The sequence below is a fragment of the Schistocerca nitens genome, chromosome 1, assembly GCF_023898315.1.
Source record: "Schistocerca nitens isolate TAMUIC-IGC-003100 chromosome 1, iqSchNite1.1, whole genome shotgun sequence".
Lineage (NCBI taxonomy): Eukaryota > Metazoa > Arthropoda > Insecta > Orthoptera > Acrididae > Schistocerca > Schistocerca nitens.
The window spans coordinates 661463061-661482682 of record NC_064614.1 but is presented as its reverse complement, the minus strand read 5'-3'; the positions used below and the strand labels follow the sequence as shown (position 1 = coordinate 661482682).

Below are 19622 nucleotides of genomic sequence, written 5' to 3'. Positions count from 1 at the left end.
ATCTTTTCTGCTGAGGCAGCCAGTTTGTATCAAATGAAGTGTTTAATTCCACATTATTGGCCAGTTTCAACTGTTCACTGCATTTCAAGTGCACGTTTTCATCTTCTAGCACGTATGGCGTTATGCCATAATAAAGAACCAAACTTGAGATATTACAGTACTGGTACTTCAAGAAAATTTACATCCTGAAAAGCACACTGCAAAGCTTAATATTAGATCGAGGCCTACTTCGTTGGGAATCTGGACATACAAATGTGCACTTTGATGCGAATTATTCATTTCAGTATGGTTCAAGAAATTTCGACTCTCTTGAAGTTTCCTCTGATGTTTGTTTCTTTTATGAGATAATGTAATATCTTTTAATGTTTTACACATACAAACATATGAGCTTCCTGTGTCATCATAGCTGCGCAAGCACATGGACGCCTCTTATGTGGCACTCTCTGGCAACTGCTGGAACAAATCTATTTGTAACAGATCTCGGGAAAATATTGCAAATTGTGGTTTGAAAAGTGTTATTTTCAAAATAAATTTCCTTTTGTGCAAGATGAACTATGTGCGAGAATGTGTGATGAATTTCTTAAATCACAGAGCATTTGACTCTCATTTAAAAATCAACTCTTTGATTACAAGCCATTTAGAAGGATTTCGAGCCCAGAAGATCAGAGATTTATGTGATGTGTCTTAAAGTGTAAAATGCACAAAAAGCTTAGTTTCTCTTGTAGCTTATTAAGCTTCGTGACAAATTTTATATATGAAAAGTTCGCTTTTCCTGTAGCAACACTATGTATATTAATTTAAACCATTAACTTCTCCTGTTTGTGTGATTGCGCTACTTAACAGTGATGTAGCTATTGGCTGACTACATCACGTGTCCTATGCTATGAATATCCGCTGTCATCGGCTGGTGAGATCACGTGACATGAGCTATGACTGGCTTACAAAAGCGCATCGCAATCTTTACTTCAATGCTTCAGAAAGAAGTATGCGGTTTTTGGTGCAGTTCAAATTTATACTTTCGTAATACAAAAATATACAGTGTATATGTTGCTTGCTGCATCTCAAAGAACTTTCCAAAACATGGTTTTTCCCTCTGAGCTTCATATTCTAAAGTGCTGGGAAATTCTAAGTCGCTGTATAAAACCATAACCATTCAAATGATTGATAAATTTTACAGTTCCAAGGGAACGTATACTGTCACTTAACACGGAGAAAGGGTATTTTCACCCGGGAGAAAGTGTTTATCACCCGAGAGAAAGTGTTCATTTAACCGGGAGATCCGGGAAAAATCCGGGAATTTTTTTTCCTTGTCCATGTATACAGCCTGTGTTCAGAAGAGATCCCCACCCCTCATACTCTTACGGATGTAAGGACAACCCTGCAAGATTCATAGTGTCAGTTCCCTCCAGCACTACTTCAGACATTAGTTGAGTCCACGCCACATTGTTTTGCGGCACTTCTGCATGCCCGTGGGGGCCCTACACGATATTAGGCAGGTGTACCAGTTTCTTTGGCTCTTCAATGTGTATAAAACAATGGAAGATACAGGATAGAATAATGACAATATTATGTAAAGGATAGATTGCAAATCAAACATATAGCGGAGACACTGAGTCGCAGACTGGCACAACTAAACACCTAAGCTTTTGGCGAGAAGGCCTACTTTGGAAGTAGGCAACATACATACACACATTCGTGCAGAAGCAGCCCACACACACTTGACCGCTGTCTCTGGCCTCGGCAGCCAGAGACAATGACAATGGTTGTGTGTGTGTGTGTGTGTGTGTGTGTGTGTGTGTTTGTTTGTTTTCTCTGTTTCAGAAGGCCTTCTGGCCAAAAGCTTATTTGTTTAGTAGACTTTTTGTTGTGCCTATCTGGTATAACATCTCTGCTATATGGTGAGTAGCAATCTGTACTTTCCATATTATTGTTATAATATACACTCCTGGAAACAGAAAAAAAGAACACATTGACACCGGTGTGTCAGACACACCATACTTGCTCCGGACACTGCGAGAGGGCTGTACAAGCAATGATCACACGCACGGCACAGCGGACACACCAGGAACCGCGGTGTTGGCCGTCGAATGGCGCTAGCTGCGCAGCATGTGTGCACCGCCGCCGTCAGTGTCAGCCAGTTTGCCATGGCATACGGAGCTCCATCGCAGTCTTTAACACTGGTAGCATGCCGTGACAGCGTGGACGTGAACCGTATGTGCAGTTGACGGACTTTGAGCGAGGGCGTATAGTGGGCATGCGGGAGGCCGGGTGGACGTACCGCCGAATTGCTCAACACGTGGGGCGTGAGGTCTCCACAGTACATCGATGTTGTCGCCAGTGGTCGGCGGAAGGTGCACGTGCCCGTCGACCTGGGACCGGACCGCAGCGACGCACGGATGCACGCCAAGACCGTAGGATCCTACGCAGTGCCGTAGGGGACCGCACCGCCACTTCCCAGCAAATTAGGGACACTGTTGCTCCTGGGGTATCGGCGAGGACCATTCGCAACCGTCTCCATGAAGCTGGGCTACGGTCCCGCACACCGTTAGGCCGTCTTCCGCTCACGCCCCAACATCATGCAGCCCGCCTCCAGTGGTGTCGCGACAGGCGTGAATGGAGGGACGAATGGAGACGTGTCGTCTTCAGCGATGAGAGTCGCTTCTGCCTTGGTGCCAATGATGGTCGTATGCGTGTTTGGCGCCGTGCAGGTGAGCGCCACAATCAGGACTGCATACGACCGAGGCACACAGGGCCAACACCCGGCATCATGGTGTGGGGAGCGATCTCCTACACTGGCCGTACACCACTGGTGATCATCGAGGGGACACTGAATAGTGCATGGTACATCCAAACCGTCATCGAACCCATCGTTCTACCATTCCTAGACCGGCAAGGGAACTTGCTGTTCCAACAGGACAATGCACGTCCGCATGTATCCCGTGCCACCCAACGTGCTCTAGAAGGTGTAAGTCAACTACCCTGGCCAGCAAGATCTCTGGATCTGTCCCCCATTGAGCATGTTTGGGACTGGATGAAGCGTCGTCTCACGCGGTCTGCACGTCCAGCACGAACGCTGGTCCAATTGAGGCGCCAGGTGGAAATGGCATGGCAAGCAGTTCCACAGGACTACATCCAGCATCTCTACGATCGTCTCCATGGGAGAATAGCAGCCTGCATTGCTGCGAAAGGTGGATATACACTGTACTAGTGCCGACATTGTGCATGCTCTGTTGCCTGTGTCTATGTGCCTGTGGTTCTGTCAGTGTGATCATGTGATGTATCTGACCCCAGGAATGTGTCAATAAAGTTTCCCCTTCTTGGGACAATGGATTCACGGTGTTCTTATTTCAATTTCCAGGAGTGTATATTACATTTTTATTTATAAACATATGTCATATATATTTATGTACCATATGGTACTCCAGTAGGTATATAGAAAAGTGCATATTCAAATGCTATGTTATGTCAAAATTTCAAAGGATTCAAGTTTTGAACAAAAGAGCATGAAGTTTTTGCTAACAGTGTATCCCCTTTATATAATTTTTATACATTTATATACCATATGGCCCCCGCTAGGTATATAAAAATCCATATATATTCAAACGAAATTTTGTGTCAAAATTTCAAAGCAGTTGTTGAAAAACTTCTGGAAGAACAAACAAACCGTAACATTTTTATTTATATAGATTGGTCCATGAACCATGGACCTTGCTGTTGGTGCGGAGGACTATGTGCCTCGATAGCTGTACCATAGGTGCAACCACAATGGAGGGGTGTCTGTTGAGAGGCCAGTCAAAAGTGTGGTTCCTGAAGAGAGTTGCAGGGGCAACAGTCCATATGATTGACTGATCTGGCATTGTAACATTAACCAAGACAACATTGCTGTCAGTGGTACTGCAAACAGCTGAAAGCAAGGGGAATACAGCTGTAATTTTTCCCGAGGTCATGCAGCTGTGTGTGGTTAAATGATGATGATGGCATGCTCGTGGGTGGGGACTACTCAGGAGAATGAACTGGTGTTTATGGATTGGAGCATGCAATGTCAGAGTGCTTAATCAGCCAGGTAGGTTAGAAAATTTAAAAAGGGAAAAGGATAGGTTAAAGCTAGAAATAGTGGGAATTAGTGAAGTTCAGTGGCACGAGGAACAGAACTTTTGATCAGGTGAATAAAAGGTTACAAATACGAAATGAATTAGAGGGAATGCAGGAGTAGGTTTAATAATAAATAAGAAAACAGGACCGCAGATCAGCTACTATGAATGGCATAGTGAATGTGTTATTGGAGCCAAAAATCAAACAATGGAAAATCCAGGATGGAAAGTAACAATATTATGAAAAGGAAAGTTGTCACTCACTATATAGTGGAGATGCTGAGTCACAGATAGGCACAACAAGGCCTAACAAAGCAAGGCCTTAAGGGCTGAAAGCTTTATTTGTGACAGTCTTTTTGTTGTGCCTATCTGTGGCTCAGCATCTCCACTATATGGTGAGTGGCAACTTTCCATTTCATGGTATTGTTACATTATTGAAGCAAAGGTAGACATAAAGTTGTCATCAACAACAATGGTACAAATTTATATGCCAACTAGCTCCACAGATGATAAAGAGTTTGAAGAAATGTATGATCAGATAAAAGAAATTATTCAGATAGTTAAGAGAGACAAATATTTAATAGTCATGGGGCTGGAAAAAGACAGTAGGAGAAGGAAGAGAAGGAAAAATAGTTGGTGAATATGGACTGAGGGAAAGCAACGAAAGAGGAAGCTGCCTGATAGAATTTATCATTGCTAACACTTCGTTTAAGATTTATGAAATAAGGTTGTATGCATGGAAGAGACCAGGAGAGACTGGCAGGTTTCAGATTAATTACATAATGGTAAGACTGAGATTTTGGAACCACATTTTAAATTGTAAGACTTTTCAGGGGCAGAAGTGGGCTCCGACCACAGTTTATTGGTAATGATCTGTAGATTAAAACTTTATGAAGAGATTGTAAAATGTTTGGAAATGAAGGAGATGGGACCTGGATAAACTGAAAGAACCAGAGATTGTAGAGAGTTTCAGAAGGAGCAGATGACTCCACCTGTTTCCATATTGACCTGACGACATGGTCAGTTACGATTGCAGTGGGCACAGGATTATTAAAATCGGACCATGGATGAATCGTGTCTCGATAGACCTGATCTGTTGTTGTTTTCAGATATGCTATCATCCAGATGAATGGATTCTCAAAATGTGCACTGGGCTGTAGATGCAGGCCAGTGGGGGCAGTAACATGAGATGGGGGTGACTTTCGCGTGGGCCTTGATGGGACCTGTGATAGCAGTTGAAGACACCAAACTGCTTTGGACTACATGAACATTCTTGCAGCCCTCTTGCATGTCTTCCTATTTGTTGCCCCTGATGGTGATGGCACCTTCCAGCAGGTTAGCTGTCCGTCTCACAAGACCAGAACCATGGTACAGTGGCTTGAGGGGCACGATGTCTCAGTTATCAAATTTGCCTGACTTGAACTCAATGGAACACAACTAAGTTGCTTCTGGACAGCAGTTCTGCACCCAAGAATCACCAGTCCATAATTTACAGTAATTGTGCAACCTGTGTTGACATCTGGTGCCACGTAGCTAGTGACAGGAAAATTTTGTGTAAATAATAAAGACAAAAATAACACAAAATCTGCACTTTTTAGTGTGATTATGCAAAATTGGCAGTTTTTGCAAAACATTGTGAAGTTTGGCATTTCCGCATTCCCATTAAAATTGGCAAAATCTGAGGGCACTAGTTTATTAATATTGGTAACTGACAGTTATTGCACGCTGAAACAGAATTTTGCCCTTTTTCCTTAACTCTGGGCATTGCATATTATAATCATAAAATGACAGTTGATATCCTGCATAAGGAAATGTGGTTCTACATAAATCATGTCATACGAACACCCCTACAATTTCCAATGAACTCTACACCAGTAGTAGTTTTAGATGCCAACATGATATTTCCCATTACTTTTATACTACCTAATGTACAAAAAATGGTGTGTATTTGCTAGATCTTTATTTTTGAAGTACGTGAGTTGTGGTCTTCAGTTCAGAGACTGGTTAGATGCAGCTCTCCATGCTACTCTATCATGTGCAAGCTTCTTCATCTCCCAGTACCTACTGCAACCTACGTCCTTCTGAATCTGTTTAGTGTTTCATCTCTTGGTATTCCTCTATGATTTTTACCTCTGCATTGCCCTCCAGTACTAAATTCGTGATCCCTTGATGCCTCAGACTATGTCCTACCAACTGATCCCTTCTTCTAGTGAAGTTGTGACACAAATTCCTCTTCTCTCCAATTCTGTTCAGTACCTCCTCATTAGTTACCTGATCTACCTATCTGATCTTCAGTATTCTTCTGTAGCACCAAATTTCGAAAGCTTCTATTCTCTTTTTGTCTAAACTATTTATCGTCCACGTTTCACTTCCATACATGGCTACACTCCATACAAATACTTTCAGAAAAGACTTCCTGACACGTAAATATATACTCGATGTTAACAAATTTCTCTTCTTCAGAAACACTTTCCTTGCCATTACCAGTCTACATTTTATATCCTCTCTACTTCGACCATCATCAGTTATTTTGCTCTCCAAATAGCAAAACACATTTACTACTTTAAGCTTATCATTTCCTAATCTGATACCCTCAGCATCACCTGATTTAATTCGACTACATTCCATTTTCCTCATTTTGCTTTTGTCATTGGCGAACCTCAAAGTTTTTATTTCTTCTCCATGGATTTTAATTTCTACTCCAAATTTTTCTTTTGTTTCCTTTACTGCTTGCTCAATATACAGATTGAATAACATCGGGGATAGGCTGCAACCCTGTCTCACTCCCTTCCCAACCACTACTTCCCTTTCATGCATCTCGACTCTTATAACTGCTATCTGGTTTCTGTACAAATTGTAAATATCCTTTCGCTCCCTGTATTTTACCCCTGCCATCTTCAGAATTTGAAAGAGAGTATTCCAGTAAACATTGTCAGAAGCTTTCTCTATGGCTACAAATGCTAGAAACATAGGTTTGCCTTTCCTTAATCTTTTTTCTAAGATAAGTCGTAGGGTCAGTATTGCCTCACGTGTTCCAACATTCCTACAGAATCCAAACTGATCTTCCCCGAGGTTGGCTTCTACGAGTTTTTCCATTCGTCGGTAAAGAATTCATCGTAGTATTTTGCAGCCATGACTTATTAAACTGATAGTTCAGTAATTTTCACATCTGTCAACACCTGCTTTCTTTGGGATTGGAATTATTTTGTTCTTGTTGAAGTCTTAGGGTATTTCGCCTGTCTCATACATCTTGCCCGCCAGACGGAAGAGTTTTGTCAGGGCTGCCTCTCCCAAGGCTATCAGTAGTTCTAATGGAATGTTGTCTACTCCCGGGGCCTTGTTTCGACTTAGGTCTTTCAGTGCTCTGTCAAAATCTTCACCCAGTATCATATCTCCCATTTCGTCTTCATTTACATTCTCTTCCACTTCCATAATATTGTCCTCAAGAACATTGCCCTTGTATAGACCCTCTATATACTCCTTCCATCTTTCTGCTTTCCCTTCTTTCCTTAGAACTGTGTTTCCATCTCAGCACTTGATATTCATGCAAGTGGTTCTTTTTTCTCGAAAGGTGTCTTTAATTTTCCGTAACCAGTATCTATCTTACCCCTAGTGATATATGCCTCTACATCTTTCGATTTGGGTCCCATCTCCTTCAATTCCCAACTTTTTGCAGTTTCTTTAGTTTTAATCTACAGTTCATAACCAATAGATTGTGGCAAGAGTCCACATCTGCCCCTGGAAATGTCTTACAATTTAAAACCTGGTTCCTAAATGTCTTGTCTTACCATTATATAATCTGTCTGAAACCTTTCACTACCTCCAGGCTTCTTCCATGTATACAACCTCCTTTTATGGTATGGTATGGTATGAACCATGAGGTAAAGGACTGGGAGCAGAGGTTGTCTAAGGATGGGCGAGTATATTGTGTAGGATTGGTGGACAGCGGAATACAATGGTAGGAGGGGTGGAAAGGATAGTGGGCTGTACGTTTCTCATTTCAGGGTACGACGAGAGGTAATTGAAACCCTGGCGGAGAATGTAATTCAGTTGCTCCAGTCCTGGATGGTACTGAGTTATGAGGGGAATGCTCCTCTGTGGCCGGACTGTAGGACTTTGGGTGGTAGTGGAAGACTGGATAGATAAGGCACGGGAGATTTGTTTTTGTACAAGGGTGGGAGGATAATTACGGTCAGTGAAGGCTTCAGTGAGACCCTTGGTATATTTCGAGAAGGACTGCTCATCACTGCAGATGCGACGACCACGGATGGCTAGGCTGTGCGGAAGGGACTTGTTGGTATGGAATGGGTGGCAGCTGTTGAAGTGGAGGTATTGCTGGTGGTTAGAAGTTTGATATGGACGGAGGTACTGATGTAGCCATCTCTGAGGTGAAGGTCAACATCTAGGAAGTTGCCGAGAAGTTGTTGAGGCTCTGGAGGAATGTGAATAAGGTCTCCTCACCTCAATCCTGATAGCAAAGATGTCATCAAATAATCTGAAGCAGGTGAGGGGTTTAGGATTCTGGGTTTTTAGGAAGGATTCCTCTAGATGGCCCATGAATAGGTTATCATAGGATGGTGCCATGCGGGTGCCCATAGCCATACCACAGATTTGTTTGTAGTTAGTGCCTTTAAAGGAGAAGTAATTGTGGGTGAGGATATAGTTGGTCATGGAGACTAGGAAGGAGGTTATTGGTTTGGAATCCATAGGGCGTCTGGAAAGGTAGTGTTCGATAGCAATAAGGCCATGGGCATTAGGAATGTTAGTGTACAGGGAGGTGGCATCAATAGTGACGAGCAGGGCACCGTGTGGGAAAGGGAATGGAACTGTGGAGAGTCAGTTGAGGAAATGGTTGGTAACTTTTATATAGGAGGATAGGTTCCGGGTGATAGGTTGAAGGTGTTGGTCTACATGCCTCCTCTGCCCCCTTTCATTCTATACATCTGATCCTCCTCCCCATTTCCCCTTCCCATCTCCTCCTCCCCCTCCCCTTCCCCCTCCCCCTCCTCCTCCCCCCTTTCACTCTACCCATCTCCTCCTTCTCCTACCCCCCTTTTGCTCTACCTGTCTCCTCCTCCTTCTCCCTCTCCCTACCATTTTCCCTCTACCTGTCTCCTCCTCCTCCTCCTCCTCCTCCTCCTCCTCCCTCCCCCTTTCACTCCACCCATCTCCTCCTCCTCCTCCTCCCCCCCTTCCTCCCTCCGTCTGCCTATCTGCTTTTCACTCCAGCCTCTCTCTGCTAAATTTTTCCCGCTCCCACACTCTCGATCTCCCCCTCCCCCTCCCTCTCTCTTCATCTCCTCCAGCCCTCATTCTGCTCATCTCCTCCAGCCCTCTTTCTGCTCATCTCCTCCACCCTCTCTCTGCTCTTCTATTCCCACCCTCTCTCTGCTCATCTACTTCCATCCGCTCTCTGTTCATATCTCCCTTCCCCTCTCTCTGTGTCCACCTACTGCTCCCCCTCTCTCTGTGTCCACCTACTGCTCCCCCTCTCTCTGTGTCCACCTACTGCTCCCTCTCTCTGTGTCCACCTACCGCTCCCCCTCTCTCTATGTCCACCTACTGCTCCCCTCTCTCTCTGTGTCCACCTACTGCTCCCCTCTCTCTCTGTGTCCACCTACTGCTCCCCTCTCTCTCTGTGTCCACCTACTGCCCCCCTCCCTCTCTGTGTCCACCTACTGCTCCCCTTTCTCTCTCTGTGTCCACCTACTGCTCCTCCCTGTCTCTGTGTCCACCTACTCCTCCCCCCCTCTCTGTGTCCACCTAGTCCTGCCCCCTCTCTCTGTCAATCTCCTACTCCCCCCTCTATCTGTCTATCTCCTACTCCCCCCTCTATCTGTCCGTCTCCTACCCCACCCCACTCTCTGTCTGTCTCCTACTCCCCCCAACTCTCTGTCCGTCTCCTACGCCCCCCCCCCCCCTTCTGTCTCCAACTCACTCTCTCTCTCTGACCATCTCCTCTACCCTACCTCTCCGTCTCCATCTCCTCCTTCCCCTGTCTCTGTCCACCTCCCTTCTTGGCCCGCACAATGTCTGTCTCCGCCTCTCCTATCTCGCTGCCAATCTCCCCCTTCTTCTCTTGTCTTCGTCCACCTCCTCTTGCCTCCTCCCTCTCTCTCTGTCCATCTCCTCTTGCCTCCCCTCTCTCTCGATGCATCTCCTCCTCCCTCCCTTTCTCTCTATCTCCTCCTCATAACCCCGACTATCTGTCCATCTCTTCCTCCATCCCCCACTCTCTGTCCATATCCTCCTCCATCCCCCTCTGTCTATCTCCTCCTCCATCCCCCTCTGTCTATCTCCTCCACGATCCCCCTCTCTCTGTCCATCTCCTCCACGATCCCCCTCTCTCTGTCCATCTCCTTCTCCCTCCCCCTCTCTCTGTCCATCTCCTATACCCTCCCCCCTCTCTCTGACCATCTCCTATTCCCTCCCCCCTCTCTGTGTCCATCTCCTCTTCCCTCCACCCCTCTCTCACTGTCCATCTCCTCTTCCCTCCCCCCTCCCCCCTCTCTCCCTGTCTGTTTCTCTTCCCTATCCCCTCTCTCCCTGTCTGTTCCTCTTCCCTATCCCCTCTCTCCCTGTCTGTTCCTCTTCCCTACCCCCTCTCTCCCTGTCTGTTCCTCTTCCCTACCCCCTCTCTCCCTGTCTGTTCCTCTTCCCTACCCCCTCTCTCCCTGTCTGTACCTCTTCCCTCCCCCCTCTCTCCCTGTCTGTCTCCTCTTCCCTCCCCCCTGTCTCCCTGTCTGTCTCCTCTTCCCTCCCCCCTCTCTCCCTGTCTGTCTCCTCTTCCCTCCCCCCTCTCTCCCTGTCTGTCTCCTCTTCCCTCCCCCCTCTCTCCCTGTCTGTCTCCTCTTCCCTCCCCCCTCTCTCCCTGTCTGTCTCCTCTTCCCTCCCCCCTCTCCCGGTCTGTCTCCTCTTCCCTCCCCCCTCTCTTCCTGTCTGCCTCCTCTTCCCTCCCCCCTCTCTCCCTGTCTGTCTCCTCTTCCCTCCCCCCTCTCTCCCTGTCAGTTCCTCTTCCCTATCCCCTCTCTCCCGGTCTGTTCCTCTTCCCTACCCCCTCCCTCCCTGTCTGTTCCTCTTCCCTACCCCCCTCTCCCTGTCTGTACCTCTTCCCTCCCCCCCTCTCTCCCTGTCTGTACCTCTTCCCTCCCCCCTCTCTCCCTGTCTGGACCTCTTCCCTCCCCCCTCTCTCCCTGTCTGTCTCCTCTTCCCTCCCCCCTCTCTCCCTGTCTTGTCTCCTCACCCTCCCCCCTCTCCCCCTGTCTGTCTCCTCTTCCCTCCCCCCTCTCCCGGTCTGTCTCCTCTTCCCTCCCCCCTCTCTTCCTGTCTGTCTCCTCTTCCCTCCCCCCTCTCTCCCTGTCTGTGTCCTCTTCCCTCCCCCCTCTCCCCCTGTCTTGTCTCCTCACCCTCCCCCCTCTCCCCCTGTCTGTCTCCTACCCCTCCCCCCTCTCCCCCTGTCTGTCTCCTACCCCTCCCCCCTCTCTCCCTGTCCGTCTCCTCTTCCCTCCCCCCTCTCTCCCTGTCTGTCTCCTCTTCCCTCCCCCCTCTCTCTCTGTCCATCTCCTCTTCCCTACCCCGTCTCTGTCCATCTCTTCTTCCCTCTCCCCCTCTCCATCTTCCCTCTCTCCCTCTCCATCTCCCCCTCCCTCCCCATCTCCCTCTCCATCTCCCCCTCCCTTCCTCTCTCTGTCCATCTCCCCCTCCCTCCCCATCTCCCTCTCCATCTCCCCTCCCTTCCTCTCTCTGTCCATCTCCCCCTCCATCTGTCCATCTTCCCCTCCCTCCCCCTCCCTCTGTCCATCTCCCCCTCTCTCTGTCCAACTCCCCTTCGCTCCCCCTCTCTCTGTCCATCTCCCCCTCCCTCTGTCCAACTCCCCATCCATTCCCCTCTCTCTGTCCAACTCCCCGGCCCTCCCCCTCTCTCTGTCCAACTCCCCGGCCCTCCCCCCCTCTCTCTGTCCAACTCCCCGGCCCTCCCCCCTCTCTCTGTCCATCTCCCCCTCCCTCCCCCTCTCTCTGTCCATTTCCCCTTCCCTTCCCCTCTCTCTGTCCATTTCCCCTTCCCTTCCCCTCTCTGTCCTAGTCCCTGGCCCTCCTCCCTCTCTCTCTCTGTCCAACTCCTGTGCCCTCCCCCCCTCTCTCTGTCCATCTCCCCTGCCCTCACCCCTCTCTCTGTCCATCTTCCCCGCACTCACCCTTCTCTCTGTCCATCTTCCCCGCCCTCACCCTTCTCTCTGTCCATCTTCCCCGCCCTCACCCTTCTCTCTGTCCATCTTCCCCGCCCTCACCCTTCTCTCTGTCCATCTTCCCCGCCCTCACCCCCCCGCTCTCTATCCATCTCCCCAACCTCCCCCCCTCTCTCTCCTCCATCTCCCCCAAGCCTCCCCCTCTCTCTCCTCCATCTCCCCCAAGCCTCCCCCTCTCTCTGTCCATCTCCCCCAGCCTCCCCCCCCTCTCTCTCTCTGTCCATCTCCTCTTTCTCTCTGTCTGTCCATCTCTTTCTCCCCTCATCTCTCTCGTTTGTCACCTCCCACACTTTTTTCTGTCTGTATCCTCCTCACACCTTTCTCTGTCCACCATTTTCCCCCCTCTCTCACTATCCATCTCCTTCCTCTCCTCTCTCCGGTCAACTGTGCCCATCCACATGTGTAGCCTCTGCAAGGTATGCTGAGACTACGCACACAACTCACTTGTAATGCAAGACAACTTGCATGTCATGATTTGTTTTTTATTTAGCTAAACGCCTTTTTGCCCGTATCTCCGCTGCCATGGCAACTAAGATGTTCTAACCCCCCACACTGCCGATTCTCATATAGCAAGCAGTATGTATACCAAATTTGCGTGAAATTGATATCCAGTGGTTTAGAAGGAGATTTTGGACATACATACATAGATAATGTGATTGGACAAAAAATTTGGAAATACCACAGGACAAGTTAGTGTTAGTGAAGACATGTTGCACTGTTGTATTTGGCCATGAACAGCACCTGTGGTATATCCTCAATATGTTACAAATGGCAGTTGAGACTAGAATAGTGTTCTGTTGTTTAGTTGCGAGTGTATTATGTTGGAGCTAAATGAATCCACACATGGGCAATTTGCTTCCATAACCAAGGTCGACGAAGCATTTGGTAAAAAGAATGAGATTTTCACTTTGCAGCGGAGTGTGCGCTGATATGAAACTTCCTGGCAGATTAAAACTGTGTGCCCGACCGAGACTCGAACTCGGGACCTTTGCCTTTCGCGGGCAAGTGCTCTACCACAAGTGTTTCAAGAGGCACCTTATTGAAGATCTATGCCACACACAGACAAAGTGGAAAGACACCATTCACCAAGTCACAACACAGATGAAAGTGTGTCATGAGTGAAGTGACAGACTGTCATTGAATTCAGATTTTGATGAAAAATAAAGAGGACAACAGATGTAAAAGTCAGTGGTGAACTGAATGTCACACTTGTGAATCCTGTCAGTACAAAAACAACAGGAAGAGAGCTGCAGGTAAAGGGAATTGCAGGGGAAGCTGCAATTCCAAATCCACTCATCAGTGATGTAAATGCTGGTAACAAGGAAACATGGTGCCAAAGCCATAAAATGTGGACTGTGGGGCAGTGGGAGAATATCATTCGTTGGATGTCTTTTTACCATTTTGGCTGGTCAGGTCCATCACAGGGTACAGTGTTTGTTCCCCAATGGGGATGCTGTGTTCCGAGACGACAGGGCCTCTGTTCAGACAGTTCACTTCATCCGGGACTGGTTTTACCAGCATAGGCAGGAATTGTCACATCTCCGCTGGCCACTGCTGTCACCAGATCTCAATATTATTGAGCATTCGTGGTCTACTTTGGAGAGAAGGATGCATGATTAGTATCTACCTGCATCATCATTACTTGCACTTGTCAGTATTTTTGCAGGAAAAACTTAATAATATTCACTTGAACATTATATAGGACCTGTATTTATCATTTCTGAGATGACTCTAAGCTGTTTTTCACATTAACTGTTTTAATACAATGTATAAGGCATGGGAGTGTGTTGCACTTTTAATGTTAATATTTTTGTCTATCCCCTATACATATGAATAAGAGGAAGTCAGATGAAAGTGAGACAGATGGGTGAAAAAAGGTAAGTAAACTGTTTACTATTTCAAAAGTGATAACCACTGTGAGAAAAGATGGCCATTGTCTTCATGGAAAATAATTTTTGCAGTTGGCTATGGAACCATGATTGTACCCAGGCATCCACCTCTTCATCGAAGCAAATTGATGGCCTCAAATGTGTTTCTCCAGGGCTCCAAAAATATGGAAGTCTCATGGGGGAGATTAGAACTTAATGGAGGATGTGTAAAGGCTTCCTAATGAAACTTCTGCAATGTAGTTTCATGAAATAGCCTTGACAACAAGTGAGTGGGCATTATCCTGCAACAGAATAACGCCATTTTGACTACACTGTAGGAGTTTTGCAGGAAAGTCCTTACACATCCTCCATTCTAATTTCCATATGTTTGTGGCTGTCGATTTGCTTTGGATGAAGAGGTGCAGGCCCAGGTACAGTCATGTTTCCATAGGCACTACAAACATTTTTCCATCAAGGGACTAACCGTCTTGTCTCACAGTAGTATAAATATAGGATGAGCACAAACTCTTGTCCTGATTATAAAAATTTATAACAGAATAACCGTTTGACATAATAAGTTACATTTGATAGGTTAGTGTTACTAGTTGTTTTTTAAGACCATTTACATTAGTAAACCTTGACGTGTGCTGCCTTGATAGTTCGGAGAATGTCGAGCAGCTTGTATCCTAGCCTTCAGTTTGTTGATGTCAGCAACTGGAGTGACGAAGACTCTGTCCTTGATATAGCCCCAGAAGAAGAAAAAAAAAATCAAGGGGCTTAATGTCTGGAGAGTGGGGTGGCCAAGATGTTGGACCGTTCCTTCCAATCCACCGACCCGGACATTACTTCCCTCTCCAGGCATTACGCCACTCTCCAGACATGAAGCCCCTTGACTTTTTTTTCTGGGGCTATATCAAGGACAGAGTCTTCGTCACACCAGTTGCTAACGTTGACAAACTGAAAGCCAGGATACAAGCTGCTGTAGGTACTGTGACAGAACATGTTACGAAACACCTGGTAGGAACTGGAATACTGCTTTGATATTCTGTAAGCTACCAAGGGAGCACACGTTGAAGTTTACTAACATAAGTGGTCTTTTTTTTTTAAAAAAAAAAAAAAAAACTAGTATGTAATGGCATCAAATGAAAATTATTATGTCAAACACTTATTCTGTAACAAATTGTTATAATCAGGGCAAGACTTTGTGCTCACCCTGCATATTAACACTTATGGCAATTGCTTTTGAAATAACAAATAGTTTTCTTACATTTTAATTTGACTTCCATCCTTATAAATACAGCCTTTTTTTCATGTGCTTCCGCGTGCGTACACACATGTGAAGAAAGGTACTCATTTGTCTTAATTAATGTGTTGTAACATATTTTATATAAACATTTCACCATTTCTCAATTGTGTTGTTTAATAGTACTTATCATCATGTTTGTTCTGTTCCCAGATGTGTTCAAATTTGATCCAGAATATGAGACAAATGAAGAAAAATATAATGCTCTAAAGAAAGAACTGTTGGATGAGAGCAGTGATGAATCTGGTAGTGGTTCTGGCTCAGAGAGTGAAGAAGAAGATTCAGGAAGTGACAGTGAAAATGGTGAGACATAAACCATTAATTTGAGAAACAAAATACAATTGTATTTTGTTAGTGTACATGTTATTTAACCCTCCAGTTGTCTGAAATGTTTTAAATACTTTTCACTAAATCAGAATATTCAATTAACTGCTTTTATGTATGTTCACTTTTGTAAATTTTTATTCACTAATGGAAATAAGTTATGTCTCCTCATAACATTCCTCCTCCCATTTCATACTGAAAAAAGCAAGAAATCATTCCAGCATTCATTTTTTATGATTTTAAATAAGTCTAACGAACTTTTGTGTTTGATCAGATATTCACATGACTGACTGTTGATAAAAACTGCTAACTTTTGGAATCTTAACTTTCGTTATCTAGCAATAGAGATGCAGAAGAGATGGGACCATTCAGGGATTGAGTGAGAGAGGATTTTTTGACTCTTAGTAAAGGAGGGACATAAGAATAAGATGAGTATGACAGCAAAGCAGCAGATAAGATCTATAAACCTCAAAAGTTAAGAATAGAAAAGAGGACAATCAACAAGCCAGAAATTACCAAATTGACAATCTGCCAGTGCCTCAGGATGTGTCCTACCAACTAATTGCTGCTTTTAATCATATTGTGCCACAGTTTTTTCTCCCATTCTGATCTGGTACTACTTCATTATTTATTTTATCTATCCAACAGTGTTCCTTCTGTAGCAACACATTTAAAAAGCTTCTATTCTCTTCTTATTTCAACAGTTTGTCAGCTATGTTCCACTTTTGTAATGATAGTAGTGGCTGAACATTTTAGAGAAAACTTGAATCAGGGCCTGGGTAAACTTCCTGGTCACCTGTGGAGATTTCAGCTAACAGTCTACAGACTGGGAGACACAAGCGATTTGTGATATCTGAAAATAACCCCATGTAATTAGTCAGGGAACTGTCTCTTGAAGATAATATCTTAGATCAGGTGTTTACCAACAGACCCAAACTTTTCGAATCAGGAAATGGAGAATACTGAATCAAGACAATAAGGCCATTACAGGATCATATGAATATGGTTGTAAATAAAATGTAATGAAAGGTAGGAAGATATTTCCACTTAGAAAGTGTGACAGCAAACAGAATTCAGATTACCTGAGCCGCCAACATGAAACCTTCATCTCCGGGAATGAAAAGGTTGAGCATAAATGGAGCACGTTGAAGAATATGCCTGTGACAGGTATGTTTCAAGCAAAGCTCTGAGCATGGGACAGACCTGCCGTGGCTCGACAGCCTTGTTAGAAAACTGCTCCGAAAACAAAGAGAAGAAATGTAGCCATAGCCTTATAGACAAACTAAAACTGAACAAAGCCAAAATTAGTGTATAGGGAGCCATGGTGATGACCCATTCAGGGAATTTGAAAGTAAATTTCTGGTACCAATCTGAAAGAAGGTCCTAAGAAGCTTTGGTCTCATGTTAAATCAATAAATCGATCAAAGCAGTCCATCCAGACATTGTGTGACAATAATGGCATTGAAACAGAGGATGGCAGAGAGAAGGCCGAAATACTAAACTCACTAAACAAATTTTTTCAAAACTGTTTCACTGAGGAATATTATACCATAGTTCCTTCTGCAAATCATTGCACAAACTTTAAAATGACAGATATTGAAGTAAGTGACCACAGGCTAGAAAATCAACTGAAATCACTTGAAAGAGAAAAGACCACTGGACCTGTTGGGATACCTATGTGGTTCTATATAGAATATGCAAATGAAGTAGTTCTAAAACTGGAACACAGAGGGGTGCAGCAGTCAAGGGACATATAGGCAGGTGTTCCAAGCAGCACTGCCACAGTAGCTAGCCTGCTTCCGGATGGCTAATAGGCTGTGAGTGGCATGCAACAGTAGCGTGACCTATTCTTGGATGCCGTCGTTTCGAAGCAGTTCTGTGGCCCAACCTATGCTCAGGCTCTGTTGCCAAAATGTTAATAGTTCATGTCTCAGTTCTCTAAGTCAGAACCGGTAAAACAAATTAATTATAAATTTTCCCATTAGAACTTATCTTAAGCTTAGCTTTCAAAACTTTTATGGTTTACCAAAAGTTCTCTATGCCTTTTCAACTGTTGTCTTTATTTCTTTTGCTGTCCATCCCATTGTTGCCTTCCAATATCTTAGATACAAAAACTCATCAACTTGTTCAGTGACTTCATTGTTAATTGGTACTATTTTTTTAATCATGTTGGTTATAATTTACTTAATGTTCTTGTTACTTATTTTCAGGTCTATTTAAAACTTACTCTATTAAGATTTTCCACTTGTTGAATTTTATTTAACTAGAGGTGTAATGCTCCCACAACCCCTTAATTTTTTCTTGGTTATCCAATGCAAACACTGATTTCTTTCTTTTTTACACTACTGTGACTGTCGTTACTCTTTTTGGTTGGGTGTATTTTCCTTTCGGCAGAAACCACTGTGACTCCAAGGGTGAAAGTCTTAAATTTGATTTCATCAAACTAAATTAGTTAATATATTTACTGAAGACGCTTATCTGAATTCCATAAATCTTCTGATTTATTGATTAAATTCTTGTTGGGTCTTCATTTGGATCAAATTGTCATCTGCACACAATATTTCTGCAGTCCACCTGGCTGCCATCATCAGGTGAGAAAAGCTAAGCTGGTCTCACCAATAACTGATTCAAACTGTGGATAACGAAACCTGTAAAGGCATGCGCTAAGGTAATGCGCAAGCACGTAATCGTTGTTGCTGCCCTCTGGCGCAAGATTTATTTTTCTGCATAATAAACATTGTGTCTCGAGTTACAAAGATTATACGCATTCCCACAATTATCACATAACTCGGACTGAACAAGTGAAAAGGGTATTCCAAATAAGATAGTTGTGTACTGTGTATTGGAGCTGTACATATTTTAAAGATTGAAGAATGCTTTATTTTTCCACATAATCATCATTTCGGTTGATGCATTTTTGTAGATGCAGTGGTAGTTTTGCAATGCTCATATCATATGCAGTTGCTGCCATCTCCTGTGGAAAATACTGAACTGCGGTCTTTGAGCTTGTGCCAAGTCTGAACTGTATTATGAGTGGGTGATGACGTCCCAATCAAAGTTTTGCAGCAGATGAATAGGCGACATAGGGCTGGACGTTGTCATGGAGAATTTTTATGCCCTTGCTCAATGCTCCTCCATTTCTGAATTCAGTGTTTCACAGTAACTGTCAGCATATATTGTTGGCTCAGCAGGCAGAAAGTTAACCACAGTACCCCATTCCAGTCCCAAAACACAGTTGCAAGGGTCTTACCGGCAGACTGTGTTTATTTGAATTTTCACAGCTGGGGTGGCGAGGCATGCCACCAATCAAGTGACTGTTGTTTTGTCTCGGGTGTAAAGTTAATCATAGGTTTTGTTACCTGTGACAATGGAATCTAAGAATTTGTCCTTTTTGTCTTCTTAGTGGCAAAGAAATTTTCAAGGAGGACCAACTAGCTACATGTGCTCTTCTGTCGGCACACACAGTAGCCATTTTGTACAACACTTCCAATATTACAGCTTTTCCATTAAAAATTCTGTGGAAGGTGCTTCAGGAAACATCAGGATCAAAATTGCATAGAGCATCCAGACTCATCATCCAATCTTTATGTGTAGTTTCCTCAGCTTTCACAACTGTGTCGCCCGAAATTGATGGCCTATTGCTCCTTTATTCGTCGCTAATTTCAGTATGACTGGCTGTAAACTCTCTATGCCACTTGTGTTCGTTTTTAACATCCATGCCTGACTGTCCATACATATCCATAATTTGACAGTGAATTTCAACCATTTTAAAGCCACTTGTATTCAAAAA

General features: G+C 44.7%; 1 protein-coding gene across 1 annotated transcript in view; it reads left to right on the top strand.

Moving 5' to 3' along the window:
• LOC126259146 (pre-mRNA-splicing factor CWC22 homolog) overlaps positions 1 to 19622 on the top strand; it is a 137282-nt gene that overhangs the window by 53824 nt on the left and 63836 nt on the right. The window contains exon 5 of the mRNA XM_049955696.1: positions 15662 to 15811. Coding sequence (XP_049811653.1) covers positions 15662 to 15811 — 150 coding nt within the window. The remainder of the gene's footprint in view (positions 1 to 15661; positions 15812 to 19622) is intronic.